The following is a 22,740-nucleotide window of genomic DNA, read 5'->3' on the forward strand; positions in this document are numbered from 1 at the left end:
TGTACCACTTCACTACAGCCTGGGCAACAGAGTGAGACTCCATCTCAAAAAAAAAAAAATTAGCTGGGCATGGTGGTGTGCTTCCTTAGTCCCAGCTACGGAGGAGGCTGAGGCAGGAGGGTCTCTTGAGCCCAAGAGGTGAAAGGTGCAATAAGCCATGACCACGCCAGTGCACTCCAGCCTAGGTGACAGCCCTTAAAAAAAAAGGTGGGGGACAGGCATGGTGGCTCACGCCTGTAATCCCAGCACTTTGGGAGGCTGAGGCAGGCAGATCACGAGGTCAGGAGATCAAGACCATCCTGGCTAACATGGTGAAAACCCATCTCTACTAAAAATATAAAAAATTAGCCGGGCGTGGTGGCGGGCCCCTGTAGTCCCAGCTACTTGGGAGGCTGAGGCAGGAGAATGGCGTGAACCTGGGAGGCGGAGCTTGTGGTGAGCCGAGATGGCGCCACTGCACTCCAGCCTGGGCGACAGAGCGAGAACTCCATCTCAAAAAAAAAAAAAAGTGTGTCTCTCCCCATCCCCCCATTGTATCCCCGCATTGCATCCCCCATTGGCTTCTTCTCTTACCGTGTGGTCTCTGCACATGCCAGCTCCATGTTGTCTTCTGCTGAGTACAAGCAGCCTAACGTCTTCACCAGAAGCAGATGCTGCTGCCACACTTCTTGTACAGCCCAGACATCTGTAAGCCAAATAAAGTTTTCTTTTTTTTTTTTTTTTGAGACGGTCTCACTCTGTCTCCCAAGTTGGAGTGCAATGGTGCAAACATGGCTCACTGCAGACTCCTAGGCTCAAGGAATTCTCCCACTTCAGCCTACCAAGTAGCTGAGACCACAGGCGTGCACCACCATGCCCAGCTAATTTTTTAAAATTGTGTAGAGACGGGGTCTTACCATGTTGTCCAGGCTGGCCTCAAATTCTTGAAAGCAAGTGATCCTCCCATCTTGGCCTCCCAAAGTGCTGGGATTATAGGCGTGAGTCACCATGCTCAGCCGAGATTATTATTATTATTATTTTTTGAGACAGAGTCTCGGTCTGTTGCCCAGGCTGGAGTATAGTGGTGCAATCTCGGCTCACTGAAACTTCCACCTCCCCAGTTCAAGTGATTCTCCTGCCTCAGCCTCCCAAGTAGCTGGGATTATAGGCATGCGCCACCACGCCTGGTTAATATTTTTCTATTTTTAGTAAAGACGGGGGTTTTACCATGTTGGACAGGCTGGTCTCGAACTCCTGAACTCAAGTGATCTGCCTGCCTCAGCTTCCCAAAATGCTGGGATTACAGCCGTGAGCCACTGTGCCCGGCTGAGATTTTGTATGACTGATTCAATACCCTTACTAGTTATAGGTCTATTCAGGTATTCTATTTCTTCTTTGAGACAGTTTTTTTAGTTTTTGTGTTTCTAGGAATTTATCCATTTCGACTATGTTATATAATTTGTTGGCATAGAATTGTTCACCATATCCTCTTATAATTTTTTTTTTTTTTTTTTTTTTTTTTTTTTTTGAGACAGGGTCTCGCTCTATCTCTCAGGCTGGAGTGCAGTGGCACGATCACAGCTTACTGCAGCCTCAACCTCCTGGGTTCAAGCAACCTTCCCATCCCAGCCTCTTGAGTAGCTGGGACCTGGGACCTGGGACCACAGGCCCGTGCCACCACACCCAGCTAATTTTAGTACTTTTAGTAGAGTTGGGGTTTCACCATGTTGGCCAGGCTGGTGTCCAACTCCTGGACTCAAGTAATCCACCTGCCTCAGCCTCCCAAAGTGTTGGCATTACAGGTGTGAACCACCTTGCCTAGACTAGTTTGTTCTTTTTCTAGTTCTTTCAGGTATACAGTGAAGTTACTGATTTTAGATCTTTTTGTTGTTTGTTGAGACAGGGCCTCACTTTGTAGCCCAGACTGGAATGCAGTGGCATGATCACTGCTCACTACAAATTCTGTGTCCCGGGTTCAAGTGATCCTCCCATCTCAGCCTCCCAAGTAGCTGGGACTACAGGCCTGCACCACCACGCCAGGATAATTTTTGTATATTTATTTTGGTAGAGATGAGAGGTTCACCATGTTGCCCAGGCTGGTCTCAAACTCCTGGGCTCAACTGATCCTCTCACCTTGGCCTCCCAAAGTGCTAGGATTACAGGCATGAACCACTGCACCCAGCGAGATCTTTTTTTAAAATACAGGTTTTTACAGTTATAAATTTCCCTTTTACAGCATCCCATAAATTTTGGTGTATTGTGTTTTCATTTTCATTCATCTCAAAGTGTTAATTTCCCTTGTGATTTCTTCTTCGACCTATTGATTGTTTAAGGTGTGTTGTTTGAAAGTCATGTGAGCTGGGCATGCTGGCTCACACCTGTAATCCCAGCACCATGGGAGGCTGAGGCAGGAAGATGACTTGAACCCAGGAGTCCAAGACCAGCCTGTGCAATATAGTGGGAACCTGTCCCTACAAACAAAGAACAAAAAAACCCTCTAGCCAGGTGTGGTGGTGTGCACTACTAGTCCCAGCTATTCAGGAGGTTGAGGCGGGAGGATCGCTTGAGCCCGGGAGGTCGACATTGCAGTAAGCCATGATCATGCCACTGTACTCCAGCCTGTGTGACAGAGTGAGACCTTGTCTCAGAAACAAAATAAAACAAAAAGTCTTATCAAGGAGGATGAAGGAGCAGAGAGTTCCAGGAATCCATCTCTCCACAGCAAAAATTGAGCTAGTTGAAACTATCTGAAGCAACCATTTTGGAAATCTGGTCTAGTAGAACATTTTCAGCATCCAGGGGAGAGGTTGATGAAGAGGCTGGTAAACTTCAGTAAATTTTCACTTTTCTCATAGCAGCTGCTGCCTCCAGTCCAGTGATAAACATCTACGTGGAGAGCTCCTATAGAACCTTTCTTCTACACACACAGTTTCCCCTATTGAAGTTGCTCCCAAGTTTTGGCAATTATAAATACAGCTGCCATAAATATTTATGTACTGAGTTTTGTGTAAACATCATTTTTTTAAATGCATTTGCTAACTTTGGGTTTTTAAAAACTTATTTGGGGCCCGGCGCAGTGGTTCACGCCTGTAATCCCAGCACTTTGGGAGGTTGAGGCGGGCAGATCACCTGAGGTCAGGAGTTTGAGACCAGCCTAGCCAACATGGCGAAACCCCGTCTCTACTAAAAATACATAAATTAGCCAGGCATGGTAGCAAGTGCCTGTAATTCAGGAGGCTGAGGCAGGGAGAATTACTTGAACCCAAAAAGCGGAGGTTGCAGTGAGCCAAGATCATGTCATTACACTCTAGCCTGGGCAACAGAGCAGGACTCAGTCTCAAAAACAAACACACACTCATTTTGGTCTTTGGAAAATAATGAAAAGCACAATTGCTGCATTAAGACTACGTTTAGCTTTGTAAGGATGCCTTGGGTGTGGTGGCAATGCCGGGATTAAGACTACGTTTAACTTTGTAAGAATGCCACAGATGTGGTGGCTAGGCCGGGCACGGTGGCTCACACCTGTAATTCCAGCACTTTGGGAGGCCTAGGTGAGCGGATTGTCTGAGCTCAGGAGTTTGAGACCAGCCTGTGCAACATGGTGAAACCCCATCTCCTCTAAAAATACAAAAACATTAGCCAGGCATGGTGGTGCATGCCTGTAGTCTCAGCTACTCGGGAGGCTGAGACGGGAGAATCACTTGAACCCAGGAGGCAGAGGTTGCAGTGAGCCTAAATCAGGCCACTGCACTCCAGCCTGGGTGACAGAGTGAGACTCTGTCTCAAATAATAATAATAATAAAAATACAAGGCCGAGCGCAGTGTAATCCCAGCACTTTGGGAGGCAGAGGAAGGCAGATCACCTGAGGTCAGGAGTTCAAGACCAGCCTGGCCAACATGGTGAAACCCTGTCCCTACTAAAAATACAAAATTTAGCCAGGTGTGGTGGCACACACCTGTAATCGCAGCTACTCGAGAGGCTAAGGCAGGAGAATCACTTGAACTTGGGAGGTGGAGGTTGCAGTGAACCAAGATCACGCTACCGCACTCCAGCCTGGATGACAAGAGCGAGACTGCCTCTCAAATAAATAAATATACAAAAATTGTTGAGGTATGGTGGCAAGAATCTGTAATTCCAGCTACTCGGGAGGCTGAGGCAGGAGAATCACTTGAGCCCACGAGGTGGAGGTTGCAGTGAGGTGAAATCACCCCACTGCACTCCAGCCTGGGCTACAGAGCAAGACTCGGTCTCAAAACAAACAAACAAACAAACAACTGCCAAAGCGTCTTCCAAAATGGCCATATACCATTTTGCATTCCTACCAGCAATGAATGAGAATTCCTATTGCTTCACATCTTGTCAGCATTTGGTGGTGTCAGTGTTTTGGATTTTAGTCATTCTAATAGGTAAGTAGTGCTATCTTACTATTTTAGTTTGCAGTTCTCTGATGACATGTGATGTTGAACATCTTTTCATATCCCTACTTGCCATCTGTATATTTTCTTTGGTGAGATGTGTATCCAGATCTTTGCTCATTTAAAAAATTGGGTGATATGGCCAGGGGCAGGGGCTCACACCTGTAATCCCAGCACTTTGGGAGGCCAACGTGGGAGAATTACTTGAGGCCAGGAGTTTGAGACCAGCTTGGCCAACATGACGAAACCCCATCTCTACTAAAAATGCCAAAAATTAGACAAGTGTGGTGGAGCACACCTGTAATCTTACCTACTCAGGGGTCTGAGGCATAAGAATCGCTTGAACCTGGGAGGTGGAGATTGCAGTGAGCCAAGATCACGCCACTGCACTCCAGTCTGGGTGACATAGACCCTGTCTCAAAATGAATAAATAAATAAAAATAAAATTTGAGTTATTTGTTTTCCTTTTTGTGTGTGTGAGACAGAGCCTCACTTTGTCAGCCAGGCTGGAGTAAAATGGTGCTATCTTGGCTCACTGCAACCTCCGCCTCCTGGGTTCAAGCAATTCTCCTGCTGGGATTACAGGTGCCTGCCACCAAACCCAGCTAATTTTTGTATTTTTATTAGAGACGGGGTTTCACCATGTTGGTCAGGCTGGTCTCAAACTCCTGACCTCGTGATCTGCCTGCCTTGGCCTCCCAAAGTGCTAGGATTACAGGCGTGAACCACAATGCCTGGCCTGTATTTTTTCTTAGAGATGGGGTTTCGCCATGTTGCCCAGGCTGGTTTCCAACTCCTTGGTTCAGGCGATCCTCCTGCCTCGGCCTCTCAAAGTGCTGGGATTACAGATGTGAGCCACTGCATCTGGTCTAATTCCAAAGTTTATATGGAAAAGCAAAAGGCCAAGAATAACCAATACAATATTGAAGAAGAGCAAAGTCAGAGGAATGACACTTCCTGACTTCAAGACTTACTACAAAGCTATAGTAATCAAGACAGTAAGAACTGGACATGGTGGTTCACATCTGTAATCCCAGCACTTTGGGGGGCTGAGGCAGGAGGATCACTTGAACCCAGGAGTTTGAGACCAGCCTGGCTACGCGTGAGACCTGGTCTCTATGTTAAAAAAAAAAAGGGTGGGGGGCTGGGTGTGGCAGCTCATGTCTGTAATCCCAGCACTTTGGAAGGCTGAGGCAGGCAAATCACCTGAGTCAGTTCAAGACCAGCCTGGCCAACATGGTGAAACCCTGTTTCTACTAAAAATATAAAAATTATCTGGGCATGGTGGCAGGCGCCTGTAATCCCAGCTACTTGGGAGGCTGAGGCAGGAGAATTGCTTGAACCTGGGAGGTGGAGGTTGCAGTGAGCCGAGATTGCGCCACTGCACTCCAGCCTGGGCAGCAGAGCGAAACTTCATCTCGAAAAAAAAAAAGAGAGAAAAAAAGAGAAGGAAAGAAAATCAAGACAGTATGGTATTGGCAAAAATAGACCAATGAAACAGAATAGAGCCCAGAAACAGACCCACACAAATATAGTCAACTGATCTTTGACAAAGGAGCAAAGGCAACTCAGTAGAGAAAGAGTAATCTTTTCACAAATAGTCCTGGAACAATTGGCCATCCATATGCAAAAATCAAAAAAAAAATCTAGACATATCTTAGACCTTTCACAAACATTAACTCAAAATGGGTCATAGACCTAAATGTAAAATACAAAACTATAAAACTCCTAAAAGATAACATAGGGGAAAATCTAGGTGACCTTGGTTTGGTGATGACTTTTTTCTTTTTTGTTTTTTTGAGACAGAGTCTTGCTCTGTTATCCAGGCTGGAGTGCAGTGGCACAATCTTAGCTCACTGAAAACCTATTTACTTTTCAACTTCAGAGTTTTTCAGGGATAGTTTGTCAAAAAAATTCTTCCTGTGGCCAGGTGCGGTGGCTCACGCCTGTAATCCCAGCACTTTGGGAGGCCGAGGCGGGTGGATCACCTGAGGTTGGGAGTTCGAGACCAGCCTGACCAACATGGAGAAACCCTGTCTCTACTAAAAATACAAAATTAGCTGGGCATAGTGGCACATGCCTGTAATCCCAGCTACTCAGGAGGCTGAGGCAGGAGAATTGCTTGAACCCAGGAGGCAGAGGTTGTAGTGAGCAGAAGTCACACCATTGCACTCCAGCCTGGGCAACAAGAGCGAAACTCCATCTCAAAAAAAAAAAAAAAAAAAAAAAGGCCGGGCTCAGTGGCTCATGCCTGTAATCCTAGCACTTTGGGAGGCTGAGGCTGGCGGATCACGAGGTCAGGAAATCGAGACCATCCTGGCTAACATGGTGAAACCCCGTCTCCACTAAAAAAATACAAAAAAAATTAGCTGGGTGTGGTGGCGGGCGCCTGTAGTCCCAGCTACTCAGGAGTCTGAGGCAGGAGAATGGCGGGAACCCAGGAGGCGGAGCTTGCAGTGAGCTGAGATCGCGCCACTGCACTCCAGCAGCCTGGGCGACAGAGCGAGACTCCATCTCAAAAAAAAAAAAAAAAAAAAAAATTCCTGTGAGTAGGCCATACTTCCCTGTTTCTTCATATTCTTTATAATTTTTTTGAGAACTGAATATTCTGGCCAGGCACAGTGGCTCACACCTGTAATCCTAGCACTTTGAGAGACTGAGGCGGGCAGATCCCTTGAGTCCAGAAGTTTGAGAACAGTCTGGGCAATATGGTGAAACTCCATATCTACTAAAACTACAAAGAAATTAGGCCAGGCGCCATGGCTCACACCTCTAATCCCAGCACTTTGGGAGGCCGAGGCAGGCGGATTACCTGAGGTCGGGAGTTCAAGACCAGCCTAACCAACATGAAGAAATCCCATCTCTACTAAAAATACAAAATTAGGCCAGGCACAGTGGCTCACACTTGTAATCCCAGCCCTTTGGGAAGCTGGGGGGGGGGGGGTGGATCACGAGGTCAGGAGTTCAAGACCAGCCTGGCCAAGATGGTGAAACCCTGTCTCTACTAAAAAAAATACAAAAATTAGCCAGGTGTGGTGGCAGGCACCTGTAATCCCTGCTAGTTGAGAGGCTGAAGCAGGGAATTGCTTGAACCTGGGAGGCAGAGGTTGCAGTGAGCCGAGATTGCACCACTGCACTCCAGCCTGGGCAACAGAGCGAGACTCTGTCTCAACAACAACTAACCGGGTGTGGTGGTGCATGCCTATAATCCCAGCTACTCGGGAGGCTGAGGCAGGAGAATCGCTTGAACCTGGGAGGCAGAGGTTGCAGTGAGCTGAGATTGTGCCATTGCACTCCAGCGTGGGCAATAAGAGCGAAAGTCTGTTTCAAAAAAATAATATTGCCAGATGTGGTGGCCCATGCCTGTAGTCCCAGCTACTCGGGAGACTGCAGCCTGGGTGACAGAGACCCTGTCTCAAAAAACAAAACAAAACAATAAAAATAGAACAAAAAACCACCCAAAACGGAATATTCCGAGTATTTTTTTGTGGTAACTCTGGAAATCTTATTCTCAAATTCCTCAGGGATTGTTCAATTTTTTTTTTTTTTTTTTTTGACACTGGCAACTCTGTTGCCCAGGATGGAGTGCAGTGGTACTATCTCGGCTCACTACAACCTCTGCCTCCCTGGTTCAAGTGATTCTCCTGCCTCAGCCTCCTGAGTAGATGGGATTACAGGCATGTGCCACTGCACCCAGCTAATTTTTTGTATTTGTAGTAGAGACGGGGTTTCACCATGTTGGCTCAGATGGTCTAGAACTCCTGACTTCAGGTGATCTGCCCACCTCGGGCTCCCAAAATGCTGGGATTACAGGTGTAAGCCACCGCACCAGGCCTAAATTTTTGCTTGTTGAGGGCTGGAGCCATCTGTGATTTTTCCAAACTAGTTATGCAAAGTGTGTGTCTCCTGTGTGTGTGTTGTCACTGAAGTTTGTTATCTCTTATAATGCTAAAAACCTCAATTACTTTTGCACCAATCTAATATTTTATTTTGCAGCAACCTAATTCATTTATTTATTTATGAGACAAGGTCTCACTCTGTTGCCCCAGCTGAACTGCAGTGGTATAATCACTGCTACTGCAGTCTCCAACTCCTGGAATCAAGCAATTCTCCTGCCTCAGACTCCCTAGCAGCTGGGAGTCTGCAGGCATGCACCACCACACCTGGCTAATTTTTAAATTTTTTGTGGAGACAGGGTCCCACTGTTTTCCTCAAGCTGGTCTTGAACTCCTAGGTTCAAGTATTCCTCCTGCCTCAGCCTCCCAAAGTGTGAGCCGCTGTGCCCAGCTTCTATTATCTCTGTAGTCAGCTAGTGAGTGAGCTCACAAAGATTTTTTGGCTTAAAAAACAAACAAAAAAAGGCACGGGTCCTTTAAATCTTCTGATATGTTGCCAAGGTGGGGTGGAGCGGGGTATTAATGCAGGAATTGTATCTAAGAGGCTGAAACCAAGACAAGCATCTCAGAGTACCTCCAGGTCCACCAAAGCACACAACCCCCAAATTTTTGGAGGGCAAGGTCCCCAGACCTGTTCTGGCACCAGTCAGCTGCTTTCAGAACTGGTGCTGTTATCCCCACAGCCGGGTGGGGCTGAGGAATGGGAGTAGTAGCTGCTTGATTCACACTACTTTCTTCATCCAGCAACCCCCTTGTTAAATGTCTGATCAGGAACCAGAGTTCTGAAACGGTTGATTATAATCACTGCTCTTTTCAGCTCAATGCTTGCTTTGATCCAGGAACCAACCCCTGGAGCTTCCAGTTCCACCATTGTGCATGCCTTCACTCCACACTCTTTTGATTACTATAGTTTTATAGTTAAGTTTTTAAATTGGGAAGAACTTTATCTTTTCTCTAAAACAATTTCAAAAAAATGTTTTGGCTATTCAGAGCCTCTTGCAATTCCATATAAATTTGAGAATTAGTTTTCAAATTTCTGCAAAAAACAAGGGCCATTGGAATTTTGATAGGGATTGTATTGAATTTGTAGAATGCTTTGGGGGTTATTGCCATCTTAATATTAAGTCTTCTAATCCAGGAACACAAGATGTCCATATATTCAGGTCATAAGTTCAATTTTTGGTAACCATCACACCTATTTCCAAAACTTTTTCATCACCCCAGACAGAAACTCTGTGACCATCAAGCAGTAACTCCCCTGCCCCCTCCCTCTATCCCATGCTAACTTCTATTCTGTCTCTGTGAACTTGCCTGTTCTAGACACTTCATGTAAGTGGAATCATACAATAGTTGTCTTTTTGTGTCTGGCTTATTTCACCTAGCTGCCATAAGTTCTTAACCTATACGCAACACAGATCCCCACTTTATTTTTATTTTGGGGAGTCTCGTTCTGTCGCTCAGGCTGGAGTGCAGCGGAATGATCTCAGCTCACTGCAGCCTTTGCCTCCTAGGGTCAGGTGATCCTCCCACCTCAGCCTCCCAAGTAGCTGGGACTACAGGTGCACACCACCATGCCCGGCTAATTTTTGAATTTTTGGAGAGATGGGGTTTCACTATGTTGGCCAGGCTGGTCTCGAACTCCTGGGCTCAAGCAATCTACCTGCTTTGGCCTCCCAAAGTGCTGGAATTATAGGTATGAGTCACCATGCCTGGCCCAGATCCCTACTTTACAGATAAAGAAGCTGAGCACAGGGGCCAGGCACGGTGGCTCACACCTGTAATCCCACCACTTTGGGAGGCTGAGGTGGGTGGATCACCTTAGGTCAGGAGTTTGAGACCAGCCTGGCCAACATGGTGAAACCCCGTCTCTACTACAAATACAAAAATTAGCCAGGCATGGTGGTGCGTGCCTGTAGTCCCAGCTACTCAGGAGGCTGAGGCAGGAGAATCGCTTGAACCCGGGAAGTGGAGGTTGCAGTGAGCAGAGATTGTGCCACTGCACTCCAGCCTGGGTAACAGACTGACTCTGTCTCAAAAAAAAAAACAGAAGAAGCCGAGCACAGAGAGGCCAGGTAATTTACCTAAGGTCACTCAGCTGGACAGTGCTAGCGGCCAGCCCCTACACTCTTAACCTGATGCTTCACTTCACATCACTAAACTTCCTTGGCTCAAGTCAGCTGCAGAGGGGCCAAAACTCATAACCAAGAATGGTACCTCCTTGCCACAAAGCCCCATACTCCTCCAGATATGCTAGAGATCAGCTGGGCAACCTCCACTGCAGCATTCACTCACTCCCTGTGCTCTTAATCCCCATGCTGGGTCCTGGGAAAACAGGTGAACTCCTACCTAATAGTGGGAGAGGGAAATTTAGGGGACTTCACTCAGGCTGGGGGTCAAGAAGTGAAGCACTTGAAAGAAAGTGCCCTTGGCTGGGTGTGGTGGCTCACACCTATAATTCCAGCACTTTGGGAGGCCAAGGCAGAAGGATCGCTTGAGCTCAGGGGTTTGAGACCAGCATGGGCAACATAGCAGGACCCTGTCTCCACAAAAAGTAAAAATAAAAAAATTAGCCAGGTGTGGTGGCACATACCTGCAGTCCCAGCTACAGGTTGAGGTGGGAGGATCACCTGAGCCTGGGAGGTTGAGGCTGCAGTGAACTGTGATTGTGCCACTGCACTCCAGCCTGGGAGACAGAGGGAGACCCTGTTGCAAAAAGAAAAAAAAGAAAGAAAGAAAGTGCCTTTGCAGCCAAAAGTCAAAAGCTAGTAATTTGGCTGGTAGTGTTTAAACGTGGGGAGGAACGGAAGGTAGTGGTCGTTGGTTATTTGCTGTGAGTATCCCTGTATAGATAGATTTCTGTTTACTCATTCACTTTCCTACTTATGGCCTTTAGGCTATGCCTAGGTTAGAGATTGTGAGAAAAGCAGAAGTGATCTCATTTTTGCTAGAGTCTTCCTGTGCCCCATGAGAAGGCACATGCCTAGGGAAGGAACTGCTAGGTCTGAGGCTAGGTGATATTCCTGCTTTAGAAAGTCATGCCAAACAGTTTTCTAAAGTGTTGGTGCAAATTTACACTCTCAGAACCAGGAAGAAGATATTATTATTATTTTTTTAAATTTTATTTTACATGAAAATCTTCCATCCTCTCCATACATCCCATTCTATCCTCCATTCCCCAACCTGCTTGGCCCAGGCTATGCCTAGCAGCAAGTCAAAGGCAGGTAGAAGCTCAGGCTGAGGCTGCCTGAGATGCCTCAAGTACTCTGGTCCACAGAGACAGTCAACAAGCGACCGTGGTCTCCAGGCCCAGAAAGAGTCTGACCACATCTGATCATGGCTATAAACAGAAGCCTGGCAACAGGAGCAGGCCCTGCTGACAGGATCAGTGGGCTGGTCATGTCAGCTTCCAGTCATGGGAGTGGGGCAGGGTGAGGGCAGGAAGAGCAGCCTCTGGGTGTCACACTCCCCCTCACCTGTTTGTCTGCCCTTACTCCTCAGGCTGGTCCCGAAAGTGGGGCTCTGCCCACAAAACCCCCTGCCTGGACAGTCCTTAAATCCTACAAGTTGGAGGCATGTGTCTGGCCACTGGTCAGACTCACTGTTCTCACGACCACAGGAAGGTGTCCAGTTTGGCCTGGGAGAGAGAAGGCACTGTCTTCACGCTCACTCTCTGCTTAGCCTTGGTCTTGGGCTTAACAGGCAATGGGCGGATCATGGCTGTGTCAGTCTGGAGGAGCTGTCAAGGAAGAGGCTTGGAGAAAGGACTGCAATGCAGGGCAAGAAAAGCTCTGAGCCGGGGCTGGGCAGCCCTGGTACACAGAATGAGGCCCAGCACTGCACACCTGAGGCTGTTGGCACTGGCAGGCTGGGAGTATAGGTGAGGCATAGTATGGGCTCCACAGCTCAGCTCAGCTCAACACCACAGAAAAAGGATACAGGCTGGATGAATTTTGTCCGGCCACCGAGCCCATCGAAGCCTGTCCTTACCTAGGGTGGAAAAAAGAGATGAGTGGGCCAGGCTAATGGGCTGGGTGGCTGGCCACCCATTTCTACCCAAGAGGGTTGGCTCCTGCCACTGTGAGAAGCCGTACTCACCACATCTTTGCTGCGACAGGACTCTGACCTGGGCCTCTTGGGCTGTTTCTGGCCCAGGATGGCATTCCGGACAAAAATAGGGAAGGCACCAACCAGTTCCTCATCTGGCTCTCCTGCACAGCTCTGGTCACCCAGTGAAAGCTGGGACTCCTGCAGGAAAGACCCCAGGGCCAGACTTGATAAGCCAAATGTCAGCAAAGGAGGGAGGATAGTGGTGGTGGAACAAGATCAGGATCTCTGATGCCTCACTAGGAGGCAGGAGGGATAATAAGTAGAATCCCAAGGGTGGCTCCAAAGTACCTCAGTTCTGGACCAGGAGTGACAGGGCTCTGGCAAGACCATGCCCTCCCAAAAGTCCAGTCCTGGCAACGGTTAGACTGTGCTTCTTCTAGAAAGTTCTTACCTTCTTGGGGCCTTTGCATATCTTCTTGGGGACATCCTGAATTGGGGAGCTACAAGAATGCGAGAGAAGGCAAGGGGTAGGTAAGAAAGACATGAGGGCAGGTGAACCAGGCTCAGCACACGTACCTTGGGGAGTTACCATGTGGCACTGCTGCTGCCATGCCTGCATTCTGGGCAAGGCACCTCAGTGATCCCACCCCAAGTGCAGGTCTGTTAACAGCTGGACAGTCACAGCTAGTAGGGTGGCAGAGACAGGGATGACTGGGGATGACTGGACCGTGTTCCAATCCTGTGGCTTCCACTCAAGGCCAAATTCCAATGCTCCTCAAGTCCTCGGGCACCTCACCATGTCCCAGGCTCTGTATGGGGCTGGAGAGCCCAACCAACTCACCAACCACGGGAGGAAAGCCAGTCATGCCCTGATATGAGCAAAAGGCATCTTATGAGCTCAGGCCTAGATATGCCTTCCCAGAGAGGGGACACTACCTCCACGAGAGCCTCAGTAAGTTAGCCTTTCAGTAAAGTCGCTCACAAACTCCTCTCAGAACACAGGGCCAGGCCATCTCCCTAAAGAGTGTGTGTAGGAAGGGCCTGGGGCAGAATAGCGCATGGCCCCAGGCCCTGGCCTCCCAATCCCAGCCCCAGAGCTGGAAACTGTATTTCCATCCAATTCCTGGGGAACCCAGCAGCTGGATACCCTCTCCTGGCGTTTTCCCTGGTGGGTGAGAAGATGGTGATTTTTATTTATTTATTTATTTAGAGGTGGAGTTTCACTCTGCCGCCCAGGCTGGAGTGCAGTGGCGTGATCTCGGCTCACTGAAAGCTCCACCTCCCAGGTTCACGCCATTCTCCTGCCTCAGCCTCCCAAGTAGCTGGGACTACAGGCGCCCGCCTCTAGGCCTGGCTAATTTTTTTCTGTATTTTTAGTAGAGTCGGGGTTTCACTGTTTTAGCCAGGATGGTCTCGATCTCCTGACCTCGCGTGATCCACCCGCCTCAGCCTCCCAAAGTGCTGGGATTACAGGCGTGAGACACCGCAACCGGCCTGAGAAGACGATGATCTAAGGCTGGCCCTGTGGCTTCTCAAGTCATAAGGACAGGCATGGGATCAGGGCCTGGTGGCTGACTCCTCTACTCCTGCCTTAATGGCCTGTGGTAAGGCTACATGACAACCAAGGCTCCAGAATGGATGAGCTGAGTTAGGGACTCTGAACTTCACTACCTCCTTCGCTACCTCCACAGGCCCTGAAGGTGGTGGAAATGTCTCTGAAAGGCCTGGCAGCCTGAAGACCCCAGATGTCCACCTTCAACCTTTACAGCGGAAGACGGGCAACAGGAGGAAGCCAGAGTACGCAGCAGACACTGACAGGATCCCTGGGGACTGCAGCCCACGTGTCTTAGGTTTGTTTCTCATTGCTACCAGGCTTGGCCATCTACAACAGGGATGCCCATGCCTCTGAGGTTTGGGAGGTTAGACAGCCCAGCTGGCTTGCCCTCTTGCTCCCTTCCACCTCCACTGTCTAGCATCTCAATTTCTTTCTCTTTCTCTTCTTTCTGTCCAAAGTCTTTGAATAAGAGGAAACCTGCCCAGCCCTTGACCAGCCTCACCTGAACAGTACCTGTATGAATGAGTATAGTCCTTGTCTCCACAGTGAACCACACTTGGCAAACCTGGTCAAGGAGACAGCCTCCCTTTTTCTGGTCCCACAGTACCCCAGAGCAGGTTCCACCTGCCCCACTGGAGTTCCAGACAGCTTCTCATGCCTGCCCCTGTGGGTCACCCCTTTGGGTGGTAAGGCCCTGGGCTCTGTGGTTTGAGATGATCCTCCCTCAGGCATGAGCCTCAGAGGCAAACATAGAGAGGAAGTTCAGAGTCCCTGGCTCAGAACTCTGGTGGGCAGGCCTTAAAGGTATTGGGAGCACCCTCTCCAACTCCACCGGCCCAGACCCACCCCTTCTGGCATCCCTACATTCTCTAAGTTGCATTCCAATACCTTTTCCTTGAAGTGTGATGGTGAGGAATAATGAAATAAGAGAAGGGGTTTGCACAGATTGAGTGCTCAGGTAAGGGAACAAGAGGTAGCTGGAACCAAAGCCATAGCCAAGCCTAGGCAGTACTCATTGCCCCATCAGCCACTCAGAGCTAACAGCACAGGGCCTGCAGAGCTGTCTTAGCTATCCCCCCACCAGCCCATGGACAGTGCCGGGGACTACCACTCACTGTGACTTCTCTAGGCAAAGTTTTTTGGAGTAACCATGCTGGGAGCTGGAGGGCCGGGCTGGGGGAGTATCCACATCAAAGGTAGCATTGAGATCAATATCCTCACTGAAGGATGGCCGGCGGAGCTTCAGGTTCACCTCCACAGGGGCTGGGCTGAAGGCAGAGATGACCTGGTTACTTGGGGCCACAGTGGTAACCCAGAAGGACAACAGCTCCTCAAGCATCAGAGACAACTCAGCTCCAGGGACCTGGAGCCCACTCCTGACTGAAGGCCACCCCTCAAGAAAGCCCTACTCTCGGACAGGCACAGTGGCTCGCGCCTGTAATCCCAGCACTTTGGGAGGCCGAGGTGGGCGGATCATGAGGTCAGGAGATCGAGACCATCCTGGCCAACATGGTGAAACCCCGTCTCTACTAAAAATACAAAAATTAGCTGGGCGTGGTGGCTCGTATCTGTAGTCCCAGCTGCTCAGAAGGCTGAGGCAGGAGAATCGCTTGAATCCGGGAGGCGGAGGTTGCAGTGAGCCGAGATTGCACCACTGCATTCCAGCCTGGCAACAGAGCGAGACACTGTCTCAAAAAAAAGCCCTACTCTCTAGAGAACAAACCACTTGACTCAGTCCTTTGCATAGTCATGGGACCAGTGAAAGTGTGGAAGACAAAGAAAGAAGCAAGCCAAAACCCAGAGAAAACCTAAATGTATAAATAAAAGCCTACTGCCCTTTGACCACATAGCCTCATGTCTCAGAATGCAATGTAAGGAGCCAGTCAGAGATGTCACCACAGATTGATGTGGAGGGAAGGTCTCCCTTCCTCTCCCTGTGATGTTGCTACTTACCCCGGCAAATGGTACAATATTAGAAACCATCAAAATGATTCCCTAGGGGACTGGCAGTCATAGCTTAAATATGACGTAGGCAAAAAGTAGTGTTTCCAGAGAGTAAATTTAATAACATGGAGAAATGTTTGTATGCTAGATTTATTTATTTATTTATTTTGAGACGGAGCCAAAATCGTGCCACTGCACTCCACTCCAGCACTCCAGCCTGGGCGACAGAGCAAGACTCTGTCTCAAAAAAAAAAAAAAAAAAAAAAAAGCATGCAACAGTAATCCCTGATTGCACCACTGCACTGATCCAGACTCTGTCTTAAAAAAATTTAATTTGGCCGGGTATGGTGGCTCATGCCTGTAATCCCAGCACTTTGGGAGGCCGAGGCAGGCAGATCACGAGGTCATGTGATCGAGACTATCCTGGCTAACACAGTGAAATCCCATCTCTACCAAAAATACAAAAAATTAGCCAGGCGTGGTGGCGGGCGCCTGTGGTCCCAGCTACTTGGGAGGCTGAGGCAGGAGAATGACGTGAACCCAGGAGGCAGAGCTTGCAGTGAGCTGAGATCCGGCCACTGCACTCTAGCCTGGGTGACAGAGCGAGACTCCATCTCAAAAAAAAAAAAAAAAAAAATTTTAATTTAATTTAAAAGGCACACAAAACTCCATGTATAGTGCAATTACATGATTTGGCACCCCCCCCAACCACTCCCAACCCCACCCCCACATGCAGAAAAAGGAGTAGAAGGAAATATTCCACATGTCAACTGTAACTACCTCTGTAATTCCCTATTTTCCAAATTCTCAATGAGTGTGTTTTTACTTTTATAACGGGTGGGTGTCGGGAGGGGGGGAGTGAAGTTTTATTCTATTAAAAACTACAGCCCACAGGATTCTTCCAGCCCACCCAGACCTGGCAGGGCTCCCCAGCTCCTGCCATACAAGGAGAACCCTGGGGAGTGGCAAGGGTAGCTCCAAAGATGCCTTCTCTCTTCCCTTCCTCAGGAACTTTTCAGGGCTGCACCACAGTCCCACTCTCACTGGGATGTACACATCAGAGGGAGGAAGGTTACCTGCATTGATCTGGGTGGCTAAGCAATCCAGGCAACCTGGACTATTTCTTCCTTCCCTGTCCAGGACCCTAGAAGCTCTACTTCTGTCCTTGCCTGCAAGTGAAAATGAAGGCTGCACAAACCCACCTCAAACCAACTCCAGGCTGGCTGCTTCGCTTCTTCCTCTGGGAACCACAGCAGCCAGGACCACTCATGCCATCTTTTTTGCAGTATCCATATTCTGCCACCATTTACCAATCCCAGCAAGTTGAGGCTCAGGTTAGGAAAGATAAACTCAAGAGGCAGGCAGGATCTCGCTGGGTGCTGTGAATTTTACCCTCAAGGTAGCCCAAGGCAGGACTTTCTTTTTTTTTTTTTTTTTGAGACGGAGTCTCGCTCTGTTGCCCAGGCTGGAGTGCAGTGGCCGGATCTCAGCTCACTGCAAGCTCCGCCTCCCGGGTTTATGCCATTCTCCTGCCTCAGCCTCCTGAGTAGCTGGGACTACAGGTGCCCACCACCTCGCCCGGCTAGTTTTTTTGTATTTTTTAGTAGAGACGGGGTTTCACCATGTTAGCCAGAATGGTCTCGATCTCCTGACCTCGTGATCCGCCCATCTCGGCCTCCCAAAGTGCTGGGATTACAGGCTTGAGCCACCGCGCCCGGCCAAGGCAGGACTTTCTACTCCCAGCCATCCCCTAAGGCGTTGCCTAGTGGTGCCCAAGCTCAAGGCAAGCCAGGCTTATTCACTTGCACCTCCTGGTCATCCACAACACTAAACTCAAGACTCAGGAGGTTCTCATGGTGCCTCCTTCACTCCCCATATCCACATCTGGATCATAAGGACACATTTCTTCTTCTCTTAGACTATTTTTTTTTTTTTGAGATGGAATCTCACTCTGTTGCCCAGGCTGGAGTCCAGTGGTGCGATCTCGGCTCACAGCAAGCTCTGCCTTCCGGGTTCACACCATTCTCCTGCCTCAGCCTCCTGAGTAGCTGGGACTACAGGCACCCGCCACCATGCCCAGCTAACTTTTTGTATTTTTAGTAGAGATGGGGTTTCACCGTGTTAGCCAGGATGGTCTCGATCTCCTGACCTTGTGATCTGCCCACCTCGGCCTGCCAAAGTGCTGGGATTACAGGCGTGAGCCACTGGGCCCAGCTTTCTCTTAGACTGTTTCTATATTCTTCTTCCTTTTTTTTTTTTTTTGGAGACAGAGTCTTGCTCTGTCACCCAGGCTGGAGTGCAGTGGCCGGATCTCAGCTCACTGCAAGCTCCGCCTCCCGGGTTTATGCCATTCTCCTGCCTCAGCCTCCCGAGTAGCTGGGACTACAGGCGCCCGCCACCACGCCCGGCTAGTTTTTTGTATTTTTTTAGTAGAGACGAGGTTTCACCACGTTAGCCAGGATGGTCTTGATCTCCTGACCTCGTGATCCGCCCGTCTCGGCCTCCCAAAGTGCTGGGATTACAGGCTTGAGCCACCGCGCCTGGCCTATTCTTCTTCCTTTATGAGCTTGAAACCTGTTTCCCCTTCTGCCAGAGGTCCACTTTCTTTCCTTCCCACCTTCTGTTTGTCCTATGAGGAAGAACCTAGGGCTTAGTAGTCCTTCCCTCACTGGTTGAGGCTGGCTTGAGGCCCTCCTGAGTGACACTATCACCCTTGGGACACGCACCCATGGTCAACTTACAGGGCTTCATGCCAGATGCCTCAGCGGGTCAGGTAAGACACTCAAAGCTCCCCTTTCCAGAACATAGCTAAGGCCTTGAGCAGCTCATTGCCTGTGTGGCATGGGATTAGTCAATGTCTCCTCCATGAACTCATGGCTCCTGGCGGCCTTACCCTACCCTAAGGAAAGATCTCCCTGGCTCTCTCCAGCCTAGAGTTCAGGGGCCCTTGGGGCCCATAAGAGAGATCTTCCTAACACTGACTTTGTAATTGGGGTGGTGGCTACCTGCTGATGCCTCCCTAAAATGACAGATATGAAGGGTAATCCAACTGCAATAAGTAGAAAGGGCAACCACCATCAGCCCCCAGAGATTTCCAAAAAATTCTGGGAGAGAAAGCATGGCCAGGGGACAAGAGACTGACACAGCAGCCAGAACCCACAAGGAGGGGTCCATAAAGGCAAGGGAGGGCCTTGCAAAAGCATTAAACAGGCCTGAAAACTGGAACACTGATGAAATTGTGAGCTTGGCTCCACCCCATCCTAATCTGCATTGGTAGAACACTAGGCAGTCAGGCTGCTGCCCTGGGCCAATAAATAAAAGAGCTTTTCTCGAAGACACTAAACAAACCATGTAGAGTGACCTAGGGCAGTCAGTATTATTGGCCCCAACAGTAAAGCCTTCTGCATCCTGGGTTCAGGTAAGACTCAAGATGATATGAGCTGTCTGCACATCTCCCCCAAACCCTACCCACATAGGTTGGCCTCCAAAGTAGCCAAGGACTACCAGGTATGGGAGAGGAGCCCAGGAGAAAGTCCACGGTGCACAATTACTGACTCTGATACAAAGAGAAATATGAGACCATAAAACAAGAACATCCCCCATCTCTACTAAAAATACAAAAAATTAGCCGGGCATGGTGGCAGGTGCCTGTAGTCCCAGCTACTCAGGAGGCTGAGGCAGGAGAATGGCATAAACCCAGGAGGCAGAGCTTGCAGTGAGCCGAGATTGCGCCACTGCACTCCAGCCTGGGCGACAGAGCGAGACTCCGTCTCAAAAAAAAAAAACAAAAAAACAAGAACATCATGCTTTGCAAAACAGACATACCCAAAGAGCAAGAAAGAATGCTTGCAAATTTAAAACATGAATACTGCCAGGCACAGTAGCTCACGCCTGTAATACCAACAATTTGGGAAGCTGAGGTGGGAGGATGGCTTGAGGCCAAGAGTTCAATATTGACCTGGGCAACATATTGAGACTCTGTCTCTACAAAATATAAAATTAAATAAATTAACTGGGCATTGTGGCACATGCCTGTAATCTCAGCTACTTGGAAGGCTGAGGTGGGAGGATCCCTTGAACCCAGGGGGCGGAGGTTGCAGTGAGCCGAGATCATGCCACTGCACTCCAGCCTGGACAACAAAGCAACACCCTGTCTCAAAAAAAAAAAAAAAAAAATTTTAAATTAAATATGATTACTGATTCAGCCTTAAAAAGGAAGAAAATTCTAATACATGCTACATGGATAAACCTTGAAGACATTATGCTAAGTGAAATAAGTCAGTAATAAAAGGACAAATATTGTATGAGTCCACTTATATGAAGCTCCTAAAGTAGTCAAATTGATAGAGATGGAAAGTAGAAAGGTAAGTGAAGGAGCTGAGGAGAAAGGGGATAGGAGAGTTACTGTTTAATGGGTATAGAATTTCACCTTGGGTAGATGAAAACATTCTGGAGTGGGATGGTGGTGATGGCTGCACAGCAAGTAATTGTACTTGACGCCACAGAAATGTACTTAAAAATGGTTACGATGGTGAATTTTGTTTATATTTTACCACAATAAAAAATATTGCTGCCGGTCGCGGTGGCTCAAGCCTGTAATCCCAGCACTTTGGGAGGCCGAGATGGGTGGATCACGAGGTCAGGAGATTGAGACCATCCTGGCTAACACAGTGAAACCCCGTCTCTACTAAAAAAATACAAAAAAACTAGCCAGGCGAGGTGGCGGGCGCCTGTAGTCTCAGCTACTCGGGAGGCTGAGGCAGGAGAATGGCGGGAACCCGGGAGGCAGAGGAATGTGGATCCAATAACTGAGATCCGGCCACTGCACTCCAGCCTGGGCGACAGAGCAAGACTCCGTCTCAAAAACAAACAAACAAAAAATATTGCTGCAGTAAAAAGTTATAAAAATTAAGAAGTTTCTTAAAAAACCTAAGAAACTTCTTAATTTTTTTTTTGTTTTTGTGACAGAGTCTCGCTGTCATCCAGGCTGGAGTACAGTGGCACGATCCCAGCTTACTGCAACCTCCACCTCCCAGGTTCAAGCCATTCTCGTGCGTCAGCCTCCCAAGTAGCTGGGATTATAGACATGCACCACCACACCTGGCTAATTTTTGTATTTTTAGTACACCCACCATATCCAGCCAGAAATTTCTTAATTTTCCTAATTTTAAATCAAGAAATGGTGGTGGCTGGGCATGGTGGGTCACACCTGTAATCTCAGCCCTTTGGAAGGCCAAGGTGGGAGGATCGCTTGAGGTCAGGAGTTAAAGACCAGCCTGGCCAACATGGTGAAACTCCGTCTCTACTAAAAATACAAAAAACTAGCTGGGCATGGTGGAGCGTGCCTATAATCCCAGCTATTCGGGAGGCTGAGGCAGAAGAATTGCTTCAACTCGGGAAGTGGAGGTTGCAGTGAGCCAAGATGGCACCACTGTACTCCAGCCTGGGCGACAGAGCAAGACACCGTTTCAAAAAGAAAAGAAAGAAAAAAAAGGAAATGAAAGGAAAGGAAAGGAAGGGGAAAGGAGGGGAGGGGAGGGGAGGGGAGGAAAAGAAAAGGTGGCTCACACCTGTAATCCCAGCACTTTGGGAAGCCCAGGCAGGAGGATCGCTTGAGGTCAGGAGTTCAAGACCAGCCTGGGCAATAAGTGAGACCCTGTCTCTACAAAAAATTAGTTGGGCATGGTGGTGCATGCCTGTAGTCAATCCCAGCTACTCAGGAGATTGAGGCAGGAGGATCACTTGAGCCCAGGAGGTGGAGCTGCTATGAGAAAATTTACTGAAGTTTACCAGCTTCTTCATCAACCTCTTCCCTGGATGCTGAAAATGTTCTACTAGACCAGATTTCCAAAGTGGTTGCTTCAGATAGTTTCAGCCAGCTCAACTGTTGCCACAGAGAGATGGATTCCTGGAGCTTTCTACTCTTCCACCTTCCTTGACATGACTTTTTTTTTTGAGACAGGTCTTACTCTGTTGCCCAGGCTAGAGTGCAGTGGCATGATCATCGCTCACTGCAGCCTTGACCTCCCAGGCTCAAGTGATCCTCTCACCTCAGCCTCCCGAGCAGGTGGCCCAAGAAAACTTAAGACTTCTTCCAGACCTCTGTAGTAACACATTAGCAGTCACAGGAGAAAGGTAGAGGCAGTCTTTGAGGTCACTTGTAGTTGTGAGGGTCTTGCCATCAGAACACAAAGAAGACAGGGCAATGCTATTGCTGAGGATTCAACAACCATTTTTGAGAGCTTGAGGCTCTGAGTTTAGAAGATGCTGTGCCTAGGATGGGCATGGTGGCTCATGCTTGTAATCCCAGCACTTTAGTCCCAGCTATCCAGGAGGCTGAGGCAGGAGGATCACATCACCTGAGCCCAGGAGGTCAAGGCTGCAGTGAGCTGTGATCACACTGCTGCACTCCAGCCTGGGCAACAGAATGAGACCCTATCTCAAAACAAACAAACAAAAACAAGAATAGACTATGCTGGTGCTGCCTAATGCCTAGTTAAAAGATGGGCTTTTGCTAAAAACAAACAGACCTGCCACTGTAATTTTTTTTTTCTTTTTCTTGGGACAGAGTCTTTCTGTCACCCAGGCTGGAGTGCAGTGGTGCGATCTTAGCTCACTGCAACCTCCACTTCCCAGGTTCAAGCGATTGTTCTGCCTCAGCCTCTCGAGTAACTGGGATTACAGGCACCCACCACCACACCCAGCTAATTCTTGTATTTTTAGTAGAGATGGGGTTTCACCATATTGGTCAGGCTGGTCTCAAACTCCTGACCTCAGGTGATCCCCTGACTCAGCCTCCCAAAGTGCTGGGGTTACAGGCATGAGCCACCGTGCCTGGTCTCTCAAGAGAGACAGGGTCTTACTCTGTCTCCCAGGATGCAGTGCAGTGGCACAATCATAGCT

General features: G+C 48.7%; 1 protein-coding gene across 3 annotated transcripts in view; it reads right to left on the reverse strand.

Annotated features, from left to right (window-relative positions):
* Positions 1-575: 575 nt before the first annotated feature.
* The window catches only part of TRAI (TRAF interacting protein), a 40,296-nt gene continuing 18,131 nt past the window's right edge, over positions 576-22,740 (reverse strand). The window contains exons 11-16 of one of the 3 annotated variants that reach the window (XM_011739363.2): positions 15,009-15,161; positions 12,790-12,838; positions 12,387-12,536; positions 12,228-12,278; positions 11,891-12,018; positions 576-685 (exon numbers count right to left, since the gene is read on the reverse strand). In XM_011739363.2, the coding sequence (XP_011737665.1) occupies positions 11,896-12,018; positions 12,228-12,278; positions 12,387-12,536; positions 12,790-12,838; positions 15,009-15,161 (526 nt within the window). In that variant the 3' untranslated portion in view covers positions 576-685; positions 11,891-11,895. Of the gene's footprint in view, positions 686-10,881; positions 10,995-11,405; positions 12,019-12,227; positions 12,279-12,386; positions 12,537-12,789; positions 12,839-15,008; positions 15,162-22,740 lie in introns of those variants that run through there. The other 2 variants (XM_071091731.1, XM_011739364.2) reach the window with 2 other exon arrangements.

Source organism: Macaca nemestrina, chromosome 2, assembly GCF_043159975.1.
Source record: "Macaca nemestrina isolate mMacNem1 chromosome 2, mMacNem.hap1, whole genome shotgun sequence".
Lineage (NCBI taxonomy): Eukaryota > Metazoa > Chordata > Mammalia > Primates > Cercopithecidae > Macaca > Macaca nemestrina.